The sequence below is a fragment of the Amblyomma americanum genome, chromosome 4, assembly GCF_052857255.1.
Source record: "Amblyomma americanum isolate KBUSLIRL-KWMA chromosome 4, ASM5285725v1, whole genome shotgun sequence".
In the NCBI taxonomy this organism is placed as follows: domain Eukaryota; kingdom Metazoa; phylum Arthropoda; class Arachnida; order Ixodida; family Ixodidae; genus Amblyomma; species Amblyomma americanum.
In genome coordinates, this window is record NC_135500.1 from 182,486,071 (window position 1) to 182,506,388 (window position 20,318).

The following is a 20,318-nucleotide window of genomic DNA, read 5'->3' on the forward strand; positions in this document are numbered from 1 at the left end:
ATATATTTTCATTCCGAAAGAGGAAGAAAGAGTGACAACGCGCACTCGGCAAAATAATGAGTAATAAAAGCGAATACAGGAATAACTGACCCACTAATATTGTTTTCGAAGCTCAAAGGAGAGACGTGTCGCCTCGACTCCCGCGATGACAGCGTGAATGAGGGATAATATACAGATGTGCTCTCTTCCACGCGGGGATAATTAATGCCACAGAGTCTCGCCGGTTGAGTCACCCGACTCTGGCGTGCGTTTTTCTCGAGAGCGTGTTCGCCTGACTTGTCTTCCGTCGCACGCGTTTGCGAGCCAGCCCCCTCAGTCTCCCATGGCAGAGACGCTTGCAGCTCGGCTTCGAAAGCAACGGGCTCGTCTTCTGTCGCCACCGGCGGGCAGCCTTGCAAAACCGGTTCCCCGCACCGGCTTGGAGAAAAAAATATATACATTTCTGCGAGCAAGTGCAGCGGGCCTCCAGTCGAGACAGGTATTTTCTTCGGAGGTAAACGTAGTGTGCGCAGTGCACGTGTTTGCGTCTCGTCTCCGGTGCATCTCGCCGCCGGCGTGCTACGACGACGCAACGGCACCCGAGGTGACTTCACGCCGGCGGCAAGGGGCGGCCACTCGACGCCGGATGACCTGTCACCAAAGGCACTTTCCTCGACGCGAACCCCGACTCGGAGCACTAACGCGGCGTGACAAAAGGCGCCCGGCCCACAAACGAACTGACCCGACAGCCGCCGCCGCTAGAGGAGGCACCTGCGCGGCAGAAGTGCGCCTTCTTATCGCAGGCGGCCCGCCCTCTCACTACTGAGTTATTGCAGCGGGAACAGCGTCCCCTGCGCGCGCGCGCCGCGGCGCGGATTGCGCGTGCACCGCCCACAGCCGCGCTTTAATCGCGCGTGGCGGCCGACGCGAAGCGCGCGCGCCCGAGGACGGGTGCCATGTCCCTGCGATGGCGGAGCCTCGCCTCGCGCTCGCGGGTCGGTTCGGCCGGCGACGCCGACCGGCGATGGCAGCCCGACGAGTGCGTCAAGCTGCTGGTGGGCAACCCGGACCTGACGCGGCTCACCATCATCAAGCGAGAGCTGAGCCATGCCACGGCGGCGTGGATGACGAGGTTCCTGGAGCTGGACGGCCTGGACGCCCTGTTCGGCGCCCTGGACGCGTACAGCGGACAGGCTTCGTTCCAGGACGCCGTGCTTCAGCTGCACTGCGTCGAGTGTCTGCGCGCGCTGATGAATGCGCGCACGGGACTGGACCACATCGTGAGCCAGCCGCGCTACACGCGCAAGCTGGCCGAAGGTGAGCTCTGACAGCAGCCCCACCAGTTGCGCGATGCGGCTCTTGGCGTAACGCGCGGCTGCTGTCAGCGGAAGCGAAACTTGCTCGGCGGTTCGAATTCCAGCGCGCTGTGTGCAAACCTGCGAAGGAGTCAACTAGAAGAGAAAATCGGGAACGACTGCTACACGTTCTCAAAGTACCCGTTGCCTCCGGCATATGATACGGCATAGAAGCGATAGGCCGACCCAGTCACCTGCTTTTTTCCAGCACCGGTCCGCTTTGCATTGTTAGCCGCCCTGCAGCAGCAGCGGCTGCAAGAGTTGTGTGGGCAGATAAAATCGGGCACGCATTTCAACATGCCACGGCCGCATCGCACGTGCACGGGCAGTGCCGCTTTCAGTGTCCACTGCAACGGGCCGCCAGTACCACGCTCTTCGGGTGCGCAGCCGCGTTAAACGAGGTCTCCTGCAGCAGTGACAGGCGCTTTGCAGAGCACAGCAGTGAGCAAGGCCATGTCTGCGCGACCACGGCGCCAGACGAGGCCGCGCATCAGCTGAACGCGTGCCCCTCGGCTCAGTGACAGCCCGGCGGCGGGTGCGTTTTCTTCCGCGGCTGCGGGCGATTTACGGCAGCGCACAGCTGCAGCCGCCTCTCGCCCGCTCTCACCGTCCCGGGCGCAGCTGCCGCAGGTGGCGAGTCCATGCGCAATGCGCAGAAACCGCGGTCCGGCACTCAGCTCCACAATGCGGCATCCGAACACGCGCCTCAGCCGGCTCGTGACGGACGTCAAAACAGGGAGCGCGGTCGCGTGACGGCCCGGCGCTCGTGATCCCTCGTTGAGTGGGTCCGTGCCGCGGCGGCGGCCTGTGCAGAGCTCCGGGCCCGCTGCACTCGTTTGGAGACCGCAGACATTTGCTCACTACCCTGCTGCTTAAGAAAACATTCACAGAGCGCCTTTTCCCTGAGCGCTTAACGCAAACACGCTTCCGACGCCTTTCGTCTCCGATCCCGCCAGGGCTTTTTCTGCGACGGCGTCAGGTTTGGGGAGACAGGAGAGAGTTCGAACGCTTCAGAATCAAAGCGGTATCTAATATACGACTGCGTAGAAAATGCTTTCAAGATATTGGCGCGCAGTAAGAATACCTAAGGTCAACTTTTGGGGAGATTTGTACTATTTTATTCCCGATTATTCGCGCGCCGGCTAGGCCGTTTCGGCGATACAGCTTCTTGTAGGCGAGCCGCGGTTGCTGATGACAGAGATAAAAAAATACAAAGAAACATTAATAAAGTTCAGCCCATCGACTTCACCAACTGCATCTTTGGGCCGGGGAAGCGATGCAGAACGTTGCCGTGAGGGGCTGTGGCGCTCCCCTGATGAGCACAAAGCTGCGAGTTCAATATCGGGCCCGGGCGAGCCAAGTTATCTGGCATATCGGCGCAGGTTAAGGAACCGTGACTGGGCACAGTAATCCCGAGCTTTCCATAGCGAGGCGCCTCAACTGTCCTCAATGTATAACTCCGAGACGCGAAAACTATTTCATTTTTGCTTTCTTTGTTGCGCTGCCGATGGATGTTCAAGTTTTGCAGCCTTTCGCGTCCATCATGCCAGGCCGACCACTGGAGATTTCGAATTCCCGCGACATGGAAAATGCGGCGGTTGCACCTTCTTATTCGAGTGCCAGCGAGAATTTCATGTCTCCCTACATGGTGGTTCAACAAGAACAAGTGTCTTTCCGGACTTTCGAGACACCATTGATTGTCATGAATGATGTCCCAGTAAACTATGTAGACATTATGCGATAGCAGAAGGAGCTCGTCGGACCGTCTGGCGTTGACGCCGTGATGTCACACCGAAGAAATTAGACCTCACAGCCTAAAGCGGGATTCGAGTCCCGCGCCGGCCGGAACAGATCCGTTCCGCTGGCCCGTGCTTGGCACCACTAGGCCATTGCTACAGGCACACATCGCGTGTGTTAAACAAGTGGTGGTTGTTAGCTTCAGGTGGAGTGGCACATACCCACAATGTGGGATTGGCCAGGGCGCGTTGCACATCCAAACAGTTGTGGCACATTGACGTAATTAAGGTAGGCAGTCAATGGTGAAATTTTGTGTTAAAGGAAATAATTTTGAAAAATAACACTAACAAAGGAACCTCTCTGACACATTATTGTAATCATGAAAATAATCGCACACTACTTTTAAGACATATTCCTTAGCGCTTGCCCCAAATGAGAGGCCTCTCCTGATCCATTAAAATTCCTCTCCTCTCCTCCTCTCTCAAATGAGAGGCGAAGCAGAATATAAAGAGGAACCTCTACTCGAGTGAGGGCAAAATTCTTCAAATAAGCTGTTCGCAGAGAAGCAAACCGCCGACAGGAGAGCACAAAGTGATTCAATTTCGCCGCATGATTCACAAAGGTTCGATAGAGAGAACCCCGATAGGCGCAAATAAATATTTAATCATGTTATTCTGCACCGCAAAAGGGTCGGTGGACACCTCGCACTGCCTTGACCCGCATAAGCGGACACTCCAAGGGAATGACATGTGCTGAAAATCCGCTGTATAGCAAGGAGAGGCTCATGACTCAAGCAGTGCAGCTGTAGGAAACGTTGAAAGCGGGCTGTTGTCAAATGCGCAGCATTTGGAATAAATGCGATCACAGCTGGTATTTCACGCTGTCATCTGGATGTCGTCGTCTTCAACTTCACGCGTTCTCGCCTCTTCTGCTGCACTTTCGATGCCGTCGTCTTCATCATCTTACATCCATTAATTGGCTACGATCGGTGTGCGCATGCGTGCGTGTTATCGCAAACCAGGCTGAACATTGTCCAGGCGCCAGCGAATTTTGAATTCACGGAACGAGGCATTCATTTGAAGACTTTCACTGACTCCTACACAATAGACGTGTCTTGTTTGTCAGTCATGCCCCGCTTACGAGCTGCTCATCTGTTGTGCGCTCGGCGGGTATATAATCAGCCTTTCGCTGCACATGTTACGTGCGCTTGCAGAATGAACACAAGTCGGGTGAAATCTTATCAGATACTCAGATAAACGAGGAAAAACGCTCACGCGCGTACAATCAAGTCCACACGCCGACAGAATTCAAATGCCCCGTGGGATTTAAATTTCTTTACACTCTAAACTCGAATACGCCTATATGGGAGTAGAAAGGAGTAAGTTGTCCTCTGGGGCACCCTCTTTTATAATACAAGGAACAGTTTACCCTCTTTTCACTCATTTCTGTTTAGAGTGTAGATAGGAACAGCTTTTCTTTCTGCATGGCACACAGTTCACAGGCGTCAGTAAAATATTGAGTTCGCACACCAAAAGTCCAGTCTTTGGGCCGTAAATGGCAACGAGAATGTCCAATCGTTAAACGACTTCTACTGTTGGTCACTTGTTGCGCGGTCTTACTCAGGCCAGCATGTAGACAGTGTGCCCTCAAAGACGCACCTATGCGTGTACAGAGCATTCAGTGCGCGCTAGTTGGCACACCTGTGCTTATATGAGTTGGAACGCGTTTGCTGCAAGAGGCCAGCCCAACTGGCTTTGCCCTCTACAGCGCGGAGTAATTAACTGGCATTCGCTGGGTGCGCCTGAGTGCTTGGGAGAGTGGGCGCACTGAAGGGGAGGAAATGAGCCGGCGGCCGTAATCGCTCGCGGAGCAGTCACCGTCAGTAACTAACCTGCGCAGCTTTTGAAACCAGCAGCGAGATAACGAAACGATGCTAACGACATCTGCACAGCTCTGTACCTTTTCTCTGTATATTTATTTCCTCTACACTGCACACGAGCTGGGTTCAGCCTCTTTCCCAATGCATATAAGTCATCGTTTCTTGCAGCGCACAGTGTGGCCCGGTATGTATGATGCGTGCCCTGTTGGAAGGCATGTACACAACGCACCAATGTGCAATACCTGCACCCCCCCGTCAAAAGTATTCGGGCCACAGCGTTCACTTTTAGTGGAATGAATGTCCTTTGAATGCTCCGTGTAGCAGAGCATACAAAGTACCCGTCAAGCAGCAAGCTTCTCTACCGCGAGACGAAACCTCCTAGAATTTCAAGGCCCTTTGGTCTTTAATGGTGCCGTGATAACTCCATCATTCGGCCTTCGCTTTTTGACCTTTCGCTTTTTGAAAATTTTTGACCAAGACTGTACATATATAGTGATTTCCTTTGATGCTTCAATCTTATACTCACATGAACCGCCCATATAAGCAGACGACTTCAGCAAGCCCTTCTTGAGACTCCCATTGCCGCACATGTATGTTACACACTATAAAGATGAGAGAGTGAGTTTGAAAGGATTATCGATTTCTCCTTTCTAGCAGATACTGCGCCATTTCCTTTCCCCCAAAACCAATTATTATTATTATTATTATTATTATTATTATTATTATTATTATTATTATTATTATAGCAGAATAGCGACTAGATGAACTGCGTAGTGATGAACCGCAGACGGTAACGTGCTTTCTATATATTGAAAAGGGGTTTAATAGCCCTGAGAGAACCAGGCACTGAACGCTGTTCTCCTGGCCGTCGGCGGTTGTACTACAGCCAGCCAGCAGCGCGCGCTCAGCGATAGCACTGCCCCTACCGCGTTGACACATCTTCGTCGTTACAATGTATGTATATATGTGTATATATATATATATATATATATATATATATATATATATATATATATATATATATATATATATATATATATATATATATATATATATATATATATATATATATATATATATATATATATATATATATATATATATATATATATATATATATATATATATATATATATATATATATATATATATATATCCCCCCGAATGCCACGGAGTGCTTTCTTCTGTTCAGTTTTTAGTGGAGGAAGGCTGTGTTTCATAAAGGCCCATCGTTTAGACCGCCTCTTAACGTCTGCATTAACAGAGTGCTTGCGGTGAACTGCTCACTTTGCCCATACGGAATATTTGGCACCTGCACAGATGTTGCAAGTTTCCACCGGGATTCCCGTATACCACCGGCAGTGCTGCTGCACGCCCGCACATTTATGCTCGACGAAATAGTGCGAATGAATGAAATAAACATTGCCGCTGTGCTGCGCTCCGACGGTGACGAGCTTCTGTTGCGCCTGTGCTACTAGCAAAACAAAGGAAACTATTGTTAAAGAATATCAAAACGTGAGAAAAAACACTGAAGTGGGTGTCATCAGACAATAATCGGTGCAATTCGGAGCCAGAGGTTTCTCCCCCAACGTGGTCTTGCGATGCAATTGCACGCCCCTTTCGATCGGGATTGCAGTCCACCAGCGAAACTGAACGCCCCTGTGGTTATCACCCCGACGCTGATTTTCCGCTTCGGCAAGGCTGGAGTGGTTTAGATTGCAGCTCGGATTTCTGCCGCGGAATCATGCACTTATCCGCAGGTTCCGCTTTACATGCGAGGTTCCGCTTTACATGCGAGGTTTCTTCCGGAGCTGAAATAAAAAAGGCGAAACATGTTTCAGCCACGTAGTTGCCACTAAGCAGCACTTCCGTTGCTGCAAACTAACACTATTTCTTTCTTCCGGCTTTAACAGTATCTCGAGTGCCGATTGCAGGCAAGCGTTTTCGTTGCGCCGTGGACATCGCACTTAGGCCGGCGTATTAGGGGAAAATCCTTAAAGCTAGAATGCACATTTCTATTAATCAATACCATCATCCTCAAGCCTGCTTGCGTTCAATCTCCAATTGACTTTCCAACTGTCCTGTGTCAGTTGGGGCACATTGTCCCAGCCATTTTATCCGCGACCTCAGCGGTGCACCCACCCGACTCGCTGGCTCCGGCTTTCTCCTCTCTTGGAATCCACTCTTTTTACCTGTCTGTAACTTGTTCGCCGTATTACAGGCCTCACGCAAGACAATCTTATTTCCGCTAAGGTATCAATATTTCAATTAACGGAACAATTACTCGCTCGCATCCTCCTATAACAGCGCCGCAAAACGAAAGAAAAGCTTTCACGGAATTCTCGCAGTTGAATTCATCCCGCTGGTCCGGCGACTCGAATTCAGGACCACCGCCTCTTCGAGGCAGCCGCCCTGCTAACTAAGCTAACCAGGACCGGCTGGCCTATTCGGCCACGCCCTGCCATTTGTTATATCTGCTCTCCAGTGAGTCTAGTTCGCAGGGCGGTTGTCCCGGACCTGCGGTGGCACCGGGTTCTAGCCCCTCGCCAGTACGACTTTTTCTTCAACAGCGCAGGTTCCGAGAAAGCTTTTTACCCCTATGTGAATGCGCTCCGGTGGATGCTGGTGAGCAATTACTCTTAATTAGTTTCTGCAGTAAGGACTCTCCGAAAGATTCGCTCTAGGCGACATTTCAAACTTCCGTCTTCTCTCCGCCGCAAACACGAAACCGGAGAAGCGGGCTGGTTGATCTGCGAACCTTGGCAGGAGGTCGGGGGCGATCTATAGGCGGGACCCGCGGCCCTCTCTTGACGCATACGATGCCGTGTCGCACGGCGGCGAAGACTGAAGCGTGCACTCCTTTGAATTGCGCGTGCCGGTGGCAGTCGGGATAAGGCGTCAATAAAACGGGAAAAGCGCCAACAGGTGCTTGGAAACTGTATCCGTCGCACTCTGGCACTTCGCCGGCTGCGCTGGCCTTTCAACTCGGCGCAGCTGCGGCGCGGGAAACAGGCAGAATCGCGCACAACGCGGCGGCGCGTACTTTCTTTTTATTTTTGTTTTGTTTTATGAGCGAATCAATTCGCATAATCATCAGCATACCCGATTTCTGCAAAATCTGTTCACAACGGCTACTTGCACCACGCAAAACCCGCCGCGGTGGCTCAGTAGCTTTGGTTTTCGGCTGATGATTTCAAGGTCGCGGGCTCGGTCCCGGCTGCTGCGGTCCCATTTCGATGGAGGCGAAATGCAAAAACGCCCGTGTGCTGCGCGATGTCGCCGCACATTAAATAACTCCAGGTGATCTAAATTAATCCTGAGCTCTCCACTATATGCGGCGACCCTCATAGCCGATGATGGTACGTTAAACCCCACAATTTACATTTTTTTTACTTAAACCACGCGCACAGTTTTTGCCTTGTTATGCATGGACGTTTTTGCGATTGAGGGTAATAAGATCGCTGTCCTCTAATGAATAGGCTTGATACGTGATGACGGTAAGCGCAGTGATGTGTATTCGCTGTTTGGAAATATGCGCTTAATTAAAAAGGCAGATGTGACATCTTAAGCCGATGCTCGTTGTCAGTTTTACGACCTAAATTACTGGACACGAAAATGCAGCTAGCGTTCTGTGTAGTTTTTTTTTCTTGCCACGACATATCACAACTTTTCAAGCACCGCAACATCAGAAAAACAAGCCCGCCATTCACTCGCTAAAATATGCACCGGGTATACCACGTTTCTTGGAAATTCTTCGAACAAAGGGCCCCTATAAGATGATATGTGAAAAACGCAACAGCACCTGGATTAACTTTCGAACGCAGCAGTTCACGACTGAACAACCTGAACATGCATTTCCTGGTGCTACTTTTAATTAAAAAAATATGTGTTGGATGGCGCGGAGCACTATCAGCCGCTGAATAGGGAACGGTTTATCTCGCGCCGAGCTCCAGTTTTTCACGATGAGTCATGACAGCGCCAATAGACGTGGACTGAAAATGAGCTATAGGCAACACGCATGCTTGGTGGTTTTTAACTCGCTGACCATTTCTCACCATGGTCAAAGCAACCAACTGGCTCGTCTGTTTGCGCGTCAGCTTTACATATTCAGATTCCCTACAAAAGCAGCGATGTTGTGGTGAGGCACCAAGTTGAATCAAATTTTGTTCCACCAAAAAAAAAAAAATGTTAGACCTATAGTGACAGAAGAGAGTCCGATTGCAAATTAAAGCTTCGGTTTCTTGTAAAATAAAATCAGATATTTTAGAAAATGTTAGTTTTATTCTCAAGCTATACACATTTCCGCTCCGAAAACAGGTGTAGACATTCTGTGAACTGTATAGCTGATACAGAGTTATCCTTTCAGGTGTATCCAACACAGCATACAGTCAGTACAGCGGGAGCCGTTCTTTTTTTTTTTCTTGGTTACGAAGCTGTGTAGCAAAAAAAAAAAAGGACGACGCTCCAAGGTCTTTAAACTGCGATTTTCACCGATATGACAGTAATCCCTGCATGACAGCGGTTTCCCAGAATGTACATACGTCCTCGTCGTCGAGGTTGTAGTCACATGTTGCAACGTAAAGCTCAATGACGTCACCACCCTGCCGTCTTGTGGCCATACTGCAACGAATGACAGTGTAACGTCTCTGTGTTCATGTGCCGACCAATGAGAAAATGACCCATGAGCAAGTGCAGATGCAGTGCGGGTAAAGATATTTTATAGGTCGCACAAGACGCGGCCTATAAAGACCAGACACAACGCTGAGTTTCTACAACAGTATACAGTCGAACCCCGTTATAACGAAACTGTTTATAAAGAAATAATGGATATACCGAAGGAAGAACGATTCCGCTTGAAGGCTTGGTCAACACGGGTTATAACGAAGCTACGGACATAACGAGGAAATCACCGGCCCCTTCAACTTCGTTATAACGAGGTTCAGCTGTAATAAAGTCCGCGTGTTCTCTGAGTTATAGGGTGACCCAGAAAGGCCAGGGTCATGCCTGGATGTACACATGCCCCGCTGCCATATATTCCGAGGAGGTACGGCCGGGGTCAACATTCCGCCCCAATCGAAGTCTCATTCCCGGTTAAATGGAAGAAAGGAACGTCAAAAATAAAGTGGAATGAGAAGTAGCCTGTACCTGCAAAGCATCACCAGGCTTAAACCAATCAAAGAAAAATGAACAGGACCCATTCGGCCAAAAATTTAATATGGTAGAAAAAAACCAAATGGAAAAATAAAATGGTGGGCACAGTAACTAAAAACGGTGTCCTAAGGGCGCAGCGAGCACAGAGGGGTGAAAAAGTCCCCGCGTAGGCTGTTTTATTCGTGAAATATGTATGGTTTAATAGAGTGTGATGGTGCCCAAGAAAAGAGGAGGGAAGAAGAAAAAAAAACACAAAAAAAACACAGGGAAACAGAAAGTGAAAGAAGGCAATGAGGATGAAAATGTAAACGTAGAGGGTGGTAAAGGGTCTGGATATTTGTGAGGCCCGAACAAAGGCTGCAGTGTAGATCGATCACTAGAGGCTCGATCCTGCTTTTGCACGCAACTATCCTCATCCGAATCGGCATGGCGCTCTTCGTATGGTACTAAATTTTGCTATGTGACAACGTCCATCTAAATGAATGCCTTCAGAAACGCAAAGCTCTGCAGAGATTTTGCTTCCTGACTGCTGCCGGTTAATAGCTCATTGATTTCCACTTAACTGGGGGAAGTACGCTGAAAGAACTAGGACAGCAATGGCCAGGACGGTTCCTAAGCCAAATAGCTGCCTAACCATCGAGCAACGGGAGGGTACTTCGTTTTCGGGTGCAACTCGATTTTACCGGATTTCTGCACCTCAAAGAAGTTTATAAGAATCAAGCTAAACGTAAATTCTACGGGACAACTGCGTTTCCAAAATATGTTTTGTCTCTGCAAGCAGCTGAACTGAGGCATCGAATTGGAAGAAACAGCAATCCTGGACACGTTTAAAAAACCACTCCACTGCTGTGGCTGGTCCACCCCTTGTCACCGTGCTTTAACACTACTGCTAGCCATTTTCGCTAAAGACAAGGCTCCACGTTTTCATTAAGTCGAACTGTAATGGCTTGAAAATGGTCGCGAGTTAGACCCTACGCAAAGCGGCGTCCCTTGAACCTGCTGTGCATTGCAATATAGCACCTAAGGCGCTGAAAGAAACATTCAGTATCTAGAGCACATGCAGACGCCTGGCAGGTTTATAATGGGCACGGAATTACTACCAATGCAGAAGGGAATGACAGCGGAGAACAGTTATTAAAAACAAAAGAAAACATGTGAGCCGGTAAACATTTCATTGCTCTCTAGCCTAGCTTGCATACGGAAAGGGAACAACGAAAAAAGGCGGAACGCGTTGAAGTAACGAAAGGCAATCCTTCGTTCGGTACAAATTTCGTGCTTTTCAGATTAAGAGCAGCGCCTCTGTGGCTTCTGCGTGTTCTTTCCTTTCCGTCCGACCTTGCAAGCTATTAAAGCTTTCCTTAACAATGCGTTAATGTCCTGTAAAAAAGACAGTGTTCATATAGGTAGTCTTCTGCATTGCAAAACTATCCCGATAAAATCAAATTTATATATATATATATATATATATATATATATATATATATATATATATATATATATATATATATATATATATATATATATATATATATAGAGAGAGAGAGAGAGAGAAACGTCTAAAAAGAGAAACCTCGACATGCACCCAAATGTCACTCGAGAAATAGCCCCATATTTCGAGACAACATTTCGAAAAATGTAAAACTCGATAAATAAGGGCTCAGTAGATTTATACAGAATAAATCAGAGTTAACCGAAGTGCTACACCCTCTCTGCTATCGTTTGAATGAAGTTAGACTTTGCAGCGCGCCTTTCAGAACAACGGGAACTGCATTTAGCGTCAGTGCAAACCGTGCGCAGTGGCACGATGCCCTCGTCAGGAACGAACGGAGCTGATAAGGTTAACCACAATAGATAAACTTTGTCTGCACTTGGAGAGTTGAGTGTCTCCAGTGCACTGCCCACAAAAGGCTTATCACGTAACATGAGAATGCCCACGCAGTCCGCATATCTTTTCTTCCTCTTTTCTCCGGCAAGGCAGCTGGACTCCGCCTGTGCGTGTGCGTGCTCCACGGCAGGCATGTATCGCGCACGCGGTGACCCTGAAAGCCATGTATTTGTACCGGACACGTGCGATAAGTGTCCCGGAGAAAAAAGAAAAAAGTATCGAGATGGCTTTTACAAAAAATGCCAGTCTATATGTTGGAAAAATATGTTTACACACACATATATAAAGTGCAGGAAAGCGAAAATACCCAGCCGCGATTTTTTTTGTTATCTATTAAATAAGCGAAAGGCACGCGACAGCTTACTCCTGCCCCGTCGTTACAACTCACCGAATGGAATTGCTTGATGCAATTATTATTTGATGCCGGAGCTCTTTGTACAAACGTAATTGTTTTTTCTTCTTCTGATGATTACGTTTGAGGTGTTATTTCCTTCTGCGTAATTAGATGCATAATATTCTGTTAATTAGGTTCCTGTTTATGACATTATTCTTCTCGCCTATCAAATAACTCCCGCGTGGAGTATCAGAGAGAATAAAAGGAAATAGAAAGTTTAATGCTTATGGTTTATGGGGATTTAACGTCCCAAAGCGACTCAGGCTATGAGGGACGCCGTAGTGAAGGGCTCCGGAAATTTTGACCACCTGAAGATATAAGGGAAAATATAAGAGTAAGGTGCACCGCAGCATTGACATGCCAGCTCATTAGGCCTGCTCAGGGCGTACGTGTTACAATGTGTTACAAAGTTCCTCAACATCATATATATTTTTTTTAATTTTAAGTGTAAGATGTGCACAATGCAGACGGCACCTTTTTTTTTTTTCATCTCGCTGTTGAATTTGCCGGACATTACCCCCAATTTCTCTTGCATGCCTGCATGGACACTTAGCATAACTCCATCCAATTTCTGTTATTAGTAGAAGTCTATATTCCATGGTTCTTTCTGGATAACATTGTACGATAGCAGAAGGCGAATTTATGTCCGAGAAAATTGCATGTAAAAATTTTCCCGCCACTTGATTCAAACTCGTGACGCCTACGCTGAAAAGGACTCCGCGATCGCCACTTTGAAGTGAATGGCGCAGTAGCCTAGCTTCTGGGATCGGCGAAAAACAGTGCCGGCGCACGGAGTTTACTTGCGACATCGGCAGGTTATGACACCTCTTTTACTTCATTTCTTAGCCTTTTCTGGTTTAAAAAAACTCAGTTCGTGCCGCCGCGGTGGCACAGTGGTTATGGCGCTCGGCTGCTGACCCGAAAGACGCGGGTTGGATCCCGGCCGCGACGGTCGCATTTCGATAGAGCAGAAATGCTAAAGGCCCGTGTACTGTGCGATGTCAGTGCACGTTAAAGAACCCCAGGTGGTCGAAATTATCCGGAGAACTCCACTACGGCGTCCCTCATAGCCCGAGTCGCTTCGGTACGTTAAACCATAATCAAACCGAAGCTCAGTTCCTATTGGAAGCAGCGTCTTTGTCGTTATAATGAGGACAGGCCAATTTCGTTCTGTCCTCTGTGTCCCCTTAAAAACGCAATTGGGAAATATCTGCCCAATTATGTATCGTAAGGTGTTTATCGCTATCCTTATTTCGAAGAAACCTAGTGAAAGTCCATGCTGTAGAACTTGAGCATACAAGGCAGGAAATGAGGGGCACATTGTGATATACGCGACTCTTATGTATGCTATAAAACTTCTCGGTCTCCTCATCGATATGTGCTGTTACTGCCCTGGCATAGTTTTTTTTTTTGTTACTCTTTTAATCTCTTTGTGCATCTGACGTGCGGTCGTGTCTGTCTTCGCTTTTTTTGTCATTTTTACTACTTACACTTTCTTCTAGTTTGTTATCATTTCAGTAGTTACGTTTCACATCAAAGAGGTGCCACTAGCAGTTCGTGACCTAGTTATGCAGTACGTCAATTCGTGTACAGTCGTCACATTTGGGCAACGAAATAAAGGTAAAAAGTTTTCGAAGGTCTTAAGCGAAATATAGCGCAAAAGAAGAGGACAAGGAAAGAACACAACAGGACCAGCGCTAATTCACAACTCGCCCGTCTTGCCATCGTTTCGAAGGTCGGCTGTCAGCGTCCCCAAGTGCCAAGGAACCATGCCCTTTCATTCTCGGCTTTCCCTACGCGTTTACCCATATGCATGCTTTCATCATCGAGGCTGTTTGTCGTTGTTTTAGGGACGGGCCTAAAGGTTTGCAAGTGCTTGTACCTTGTAGAAATACATGATTGATGACATCATCGTCATCATTAGAATCATCTAGCACCATGCAGTGTCAAGTATCATTACTCAGAATGCACGAACGAGCATCTGCGTTAGGTTAGTTATTATACGTGACATATGAATTGCGTTTGCTCGTACTACGCCGTGTTGACGTGTCGAGGAAACACGTGCTCGCAACAGGAACACTGCGTCAGGTGATGACAATGGGACGGAGGAAATAGTAAAACTGGCTGAATGCTGCCTTACTGATACAGCGTCGGCGCGGCAATCGTACGAACTTGAAACTTTTTTTTTATTTGAAAAGGGCTCTAAACTTATACGGCCAGATACCGTAATGGGAGACAGTATTCCACGGTTATTAATAACAAGCTGCCGGATAGAAGAACAACGAAAACGAGGGAACACATGGACAAGGACGATGCTGCACTGACAACTGAAATCTTATTTGAAACGTCCGCTTACTTATACCGTAGGTTCCCGCATTTTCTTGAATAAATAATAATAATTGTTTTTTGGGGAAAGGAAATGGCGCAGCATCTGTCTCATATATCGGCGGACACCTGAACCGCGCCGTAAGGGAAGGGATAAAGGAGGGAGTGAAAAAAGAAAGGAAGAAAGGGGTGCCGTAGTGGAGGGCTCCGGAATAATTTCGAGGACTTCCTTCTTCGACACGGCTACAGGTGGCGTGCTGACACGTTGGTCACGAGAACCCTGGATGGCCCAGGCTTATAAAATCTCTAGAGTCAGCCTGTCTGGGTTATTTTGCAGCTTCTGAACATTATGAAGGTCGGCTGGGCGCACTATCTGTCTCACATCTCAGTCGACACCTGAACCGCGCCGTAAGAAACGGCATAAAGCAAGGAGCGAGAGTATAAAGGAAGATGTGCCGTAGTGGAGGACTCCGAAAGAATTTCGACCTCCTGGGGACCGTGCACTGACATCGCACAGCACACGGGCGCCTTTTGCGTTTCGCCTCCATCGAAACGCGGCCGCCGCGGCGGGGTTTGAACCCGGAAACTCCGGCTCAGTAGCCGAGCGCCATAACCACTGAACCACCGCGGGAGGTGTTAGTTTTTTGCATTTTTACCATTTCCTGCAGTGCACCGCAGTGCAGTGCATCATCGCCCTGGTCCGTGTGTTCCTTCGTTGTCCTATTGTTCTTCTCTGCTGCAGTTTATTGTTAATAATAATGCACCGACTAGCTCAGCAATTTCACCCTATTAATATTCCAAGGTACCGTTACACTCTAAATACAAAAGAGTGAAAAATGGGAGTAAGCTGTGATATAGTGCACTCCCTTTTGTAATAGGTAGTGCATTTTAGAGGGCAGCTTACTCCTTTTACTCTACCATATAGGCGTATTCGTGTAGTGTAGCTGTTTGCGAAGTCTGTGGTTCTCATGGTTGGAGGTCTGTCGAGTTTCGCAGCGGGCGTAAATAAAGGACCGTCAGTTCTGGGATATGTGAGTCACGGACAGGCGCCTGGTTTCTCGCAAGAACGGAGGCACGCGAGATGTCGCTGCCCTCTGCTCCTTGGACGTCCGGGAAAGCACTGCTCGACACAAGGAAGGGCATTTACGCACCCTATGCGCGACAAGACTGACCGTAAAGCGTTTCCTGTTTTGCACACCAGCGCACACAGATACTTTGTGCTAGGACTGTTCTTTGAGATACCCCAGCCTCCAAGAGATACCCCAGCCTCAAAGCAGATGTATCACTTTCAGCGAGTGCACGCACTTTTCCTCGCCACGTGTCGCTCTGGCGGTGCAGTGCCACTCGCCCTCAAAATTTTTCAAAGCGCTCACAAAAGTACAGAGCGTTTTTTTTTTATTTGCGTTTTTAGGATGCCTTCCTACGAAAATAAAAGCACCCACCGCCACTTTATAAACATAATAAAATGTAAATATGCAAGTTTCGTTATTGATATTAAGACGTCAAATCGATACAACCATTAATAACATCCAGCACTCGGATAATCGTAATGGCAGAATAGGTTAGGTTTTGCGCGCTCCTCATTAGCCTAGCGAGCGCGTTTTATCAGTAAAGCATAACGATGCCAGTATCCTCGCTTTCAAACTTGTTCTCTGGAATGTGCCAGTGTGGAGCTATGGGCTCGTGACGAATGATTAATGATTGGTTTTTGGGAAAAGGAAATATATCGTTGGACACCTGAACCGCGCCGTAAGGGAAAGGATAAAGGAGGGAGTGAAAGAAGAAAGGAAGAAAGAGGTGCCGTAGTGGAGGGCTTCGGAATAATTTCGACCACTTGGGGATCTTTAACGTGCACTGACATCGCACAGCACACGGGCGCCTTAGCGTTTTTCCTCCATAAAAACGCAGCCGCCGCGGTCGGGTTCGAAACTGGGAACTCCGGATCAGTAGTCGAGCGCCCTACTGATCCGGAGTTCCCGGGTTCGAACCCGACCGTGAGCAGTGAATGCAGAAATACTCGCGTACGACTTCGCGTTTGTCGTTGGCATGCTGAGTGACGCTCGCTCGAAGGGGGCTTCGCTTTTCTCCTGTGACAAGGGAAAACAGGGGCACATACGAATATCGTAGAAAGCTGACATCTTGAGTCCAAAAATGAATACATACTTGAGGCGGAGAGCAAAAGGCGTAGTGAGCCCGATGCGGCTCATGCCCCCTGGTGCACTTGACACAGCAACATGACATATATGTGTAGAGTTTTAACGCGCAGTTTCGTACATACAAATATTACAAGTGAAAATTACCGACTACACGTAAAGATGAGGAATGACACCAGCCTCACTGACAGCCAAGGCAATTCGACAGGTCAGTGTGAATGCACGGCATTTCAGATTGCATGATCCGAAGCTCTAAAAAAAATGTTGCACATTTCGGTATAACACTGAGGCATCATTCATGGTGGTGGACTAGGGTAATTCTGAGAGTGCTTATAAATAAGTATATAATCAGTCACTTTCAATCACCACAGGCAGGGGAGGAGAATCAGTGAGAAAGTTGCAGAGTGCCAAGGGAAGCCTCCAAGAAGGGGGGGGGGGGGGGGTATTTGGGGTCAGCGTCTTTGGGGTCAGCAGCCGAGCACCACAACTACTGAGTCACCGCGGCGGCCGACACAAGGGAGCGCAACGAGTATACCAAATGAACTCTGAGCGTGTTTTTGAAGGAACATGGTTCACGTGCAAGGTCACATGTGGCAAGGCATAGCACAGGAACACGTTTTTTTTTTGTTTTCCCGCACCTGTCGCATTTGCACTTGTACAAAAAAGACCTCGCCCACATTTGTTCACCCGCCGCGGTGGCTCAGTGGTTAGGGCGCTCGACTACTGATCCGGAGTACCCGGGTTCGAACCCGACCGCGGCGGCTGCGTTTTTATGGAGGAAAAACGCTAAGGCGCCTGTGTGCTGTGCGATGTCAGTGCACGTTAAAAATCCCCAGGTGGTCGAAATTATTCCGGAGCCCTCCACTACGGCACCTCTTCTTCCTTTCGTCTTTCACTCCCTCCTTTATCCATTCCCTTACGGCGCGGTTCAGGTCTCCAACGATATATGAGACAGGTACTGCGCCATTTCCTTTCCCCCAAAACCAATTATTATTATTATTATTCACATTTGTTTGCCTAGGAAGGCACGTGAAGATGCGTGCAACTAACTTTCACGCGGCAAAAAACAGCAAAAAAGACGCAACGATTAATTTTCGCGCGGAGAAACGACACTACTCACAACACAATGTAAGACCCGGAAGTTTTTTTTTCACTGAGAAGGTTGTGCAAGTCAATTGCTGCATTGATGCATTGATTGAGACCGACCACTTGCGCACCGTTCGAAACCGAACACGCCGCAAGAAACGGCTGGCTTGAGAAGTGAATGGTTCGTTGTTCAGTCGGCTCTCGATAAGGGGACAGGAAATTTTTTTATTATTGCTTTCATACTGGTTTACAGTGCGTATGTAAAGCAAGTAGGAACAAGCAAAATGCCTTACGGACCTTAGGCTGCTACAGAGAGCAGCGACGTGCAATGATATTCTTATTTGCCTACTTAGACGCTATTGGTGTTTTATAGAAACTCTAAATTGCCCGAGCACTTGATCACCCGCTATACATGCACAGAACTTGACTTCGGTGTCATCCAAAGAAGCCATCATGCAGTGCGTTACAACCCTCTTCAATGGCAGCACTTTTTCTCCCACCCTACTTCCATATTTACTCTCTATTTCCTCCCTTACGCAGAGTAGCATGTCGGCGAATATTCACGCTGGCTAAAATCTGTTTTTCATTAAAGCGCTCTCTCTCTCTCTCTCGCCTTACGGAACACCCAGGCCTGCCATCCAAATCAATCAATCAATCAATCAATCAATCAATCAATCAATCAATAGATCAGTTAATTAGTCTTAATCAATCGGCCGGTTGGTCAGTGAATCAGTGAGTCAATGAAGCAATCAGTCAAACTTGTTTTAATTATGCGGAGTTCGAATTAATCACAGCCTTTTCGATACTCTTTGGTACTGACGGAACCGTCATTTGGAGTAAACCGCAAGCTTCATTTAAACGAGCTCCAATTAACATTTCATTTATTTACCTTTTCTAAAACGAGTCTCACAATAGCGTGAGGGGGTTTTGCAGAGAGGGCGTTCCGTCGCGCAGCTACTAAGCGTTTGAATAAGTTGCCCTCTCCTCCTCCCTCTCCGCATGCAGCTCTCGCCAGCCCCAACCGGGTGGTGCGCAAGCAGGTGCTCGAGCTGCTGTCGGCCGTGTGCGTGTACGCGCCGGGCGGCCAGGTGCTGGCGCTGGACGCGCTCGACCACCTGCGGGCCTCCACCTCCAGGGAGCACCGCTTCAGCGTGCTGCTCGACGAGCTGTCGCACCCCGAGGTGCTGCCGTACGCCGCCACCGTGCTGGCCTTCATCAACTGCGTGCTCATCAGCACCGACGACTTCAGGGAGCGACTGCGCCTGCGCCACCAGCTGCTCGGTGAGCGCCTCTATGCGCACGCGTGCTTCTCCTCCTCTCCCGCGCTTCGCTGGTTGAAAACAAACCGCCAGCTTGTTGCGCGCATGCGCAACAGTTTCGCGACGCTAATTTCGTTTTGCTAATCTTCGTACGCATCTGATGCTAAATATCGGCTCGCGATATATTCGTTATAGGGTGAAAAACGTAATAATAAAATAATTTAACCTGCGCACTGTGAATATATGCATTGCGGCGAAACTACGTTTTAGAAGCCGGATCCACGTTTCTCTCGATGGGTGAAGAGCTTTTGAGGAACTTTCGTGGACGCTGGCATTTCTTTTCTCCAGGTAATTGAAAAAAAAAAAATGATTTCGGAGACTGGGGAACACGACGGGCTCAGTGCTCTTAACCTTACGTGTGTGTGCACAGTCGTGATCGCCGTTGTCTGCAACACGGCGCATGGACGTAGACACCACACAAACAGCGTCGTCAACTGAGTTTACCACCGATCAGGTATCTTTGCGCTGTTCCCCCAAGCGAAATCAACTAGCTCGACAGTCTTTCTCAAACAATATGCTTTTTGTCGATCGCTCTTTCTCAAACAATATGCCACTCGATCGAGCGGTTAATTACACTGTCAAGCAAAAGTGCGAGCTCCCCTGCCGCGCCCCAGCGTGTTCGCTGCTCCGCAGTCGAAAGTGTTTCTGGGAAGAATTTAAGTAATTCTCAAAAATAGGTTTTTTGAGATAAAAACTGGCTTTTTCAGCCTAGTAAAAACCGGTGAATCGTTTTAAGTAGTAAGCTGGTTAACTAATTTTGATAATTAACTTTGTAAATGTTAAAGTCAGGCGCCTAATTGCAGTTAGAGATGTGTAGGCGGTCCTTACTAATAGCCATATCAGTTTTCAGATTTTCGAAATCGCGATTACCGTCAGGGCTGTGACTCGACAAAACTTGGCTTTTTATGACTAGTCATGGGCACTGGAAAGGTTGCTTTGCCTGCATGCTTTTCGAAAGCGCATGTATTTTGGCAAGGTGTAGCCAGATTTTGTCCAGCCACAGCGCCGAGGAAAATTGCGTTTTCGAAATTCTAAAAACTGATAAGGCTAGCACT

The 20,318-nt window shown here is 48.3% G+C and overlaps 1 protein-coding gene across 2 annotated transcripts in view; it reads left to right on the forward strand.

Moving 5' to 3' along the window:
* Positions 1-248: 248 nt before the first annotated feature.
* The window catches only part of LOC144128813 (inverted formin-2-like), a 57,113-nt gene continuing 37,043 nt past the window's right edge, over positions 249-20,318 (forward strand). The window contains exons 1-2 of one of the 2 annotated variants that reach the window (XM_077662545.1): positions 249-1,296; positions 18,950-19,225. In XM_077662545.1, coding sequence (XP_077518671.1) covers positions 936-1,296; positions 18,950-19,225 — 637 coding nt within the window. In that variant the 5' untranslated portion in view covers positions 249-935. The remainder of the gene's footprint in view (positions 1,297-18,949; positions 19,226-20,318) is intronic. The other variant, XM_077662544.1, reaches the window with a different exon arrangement.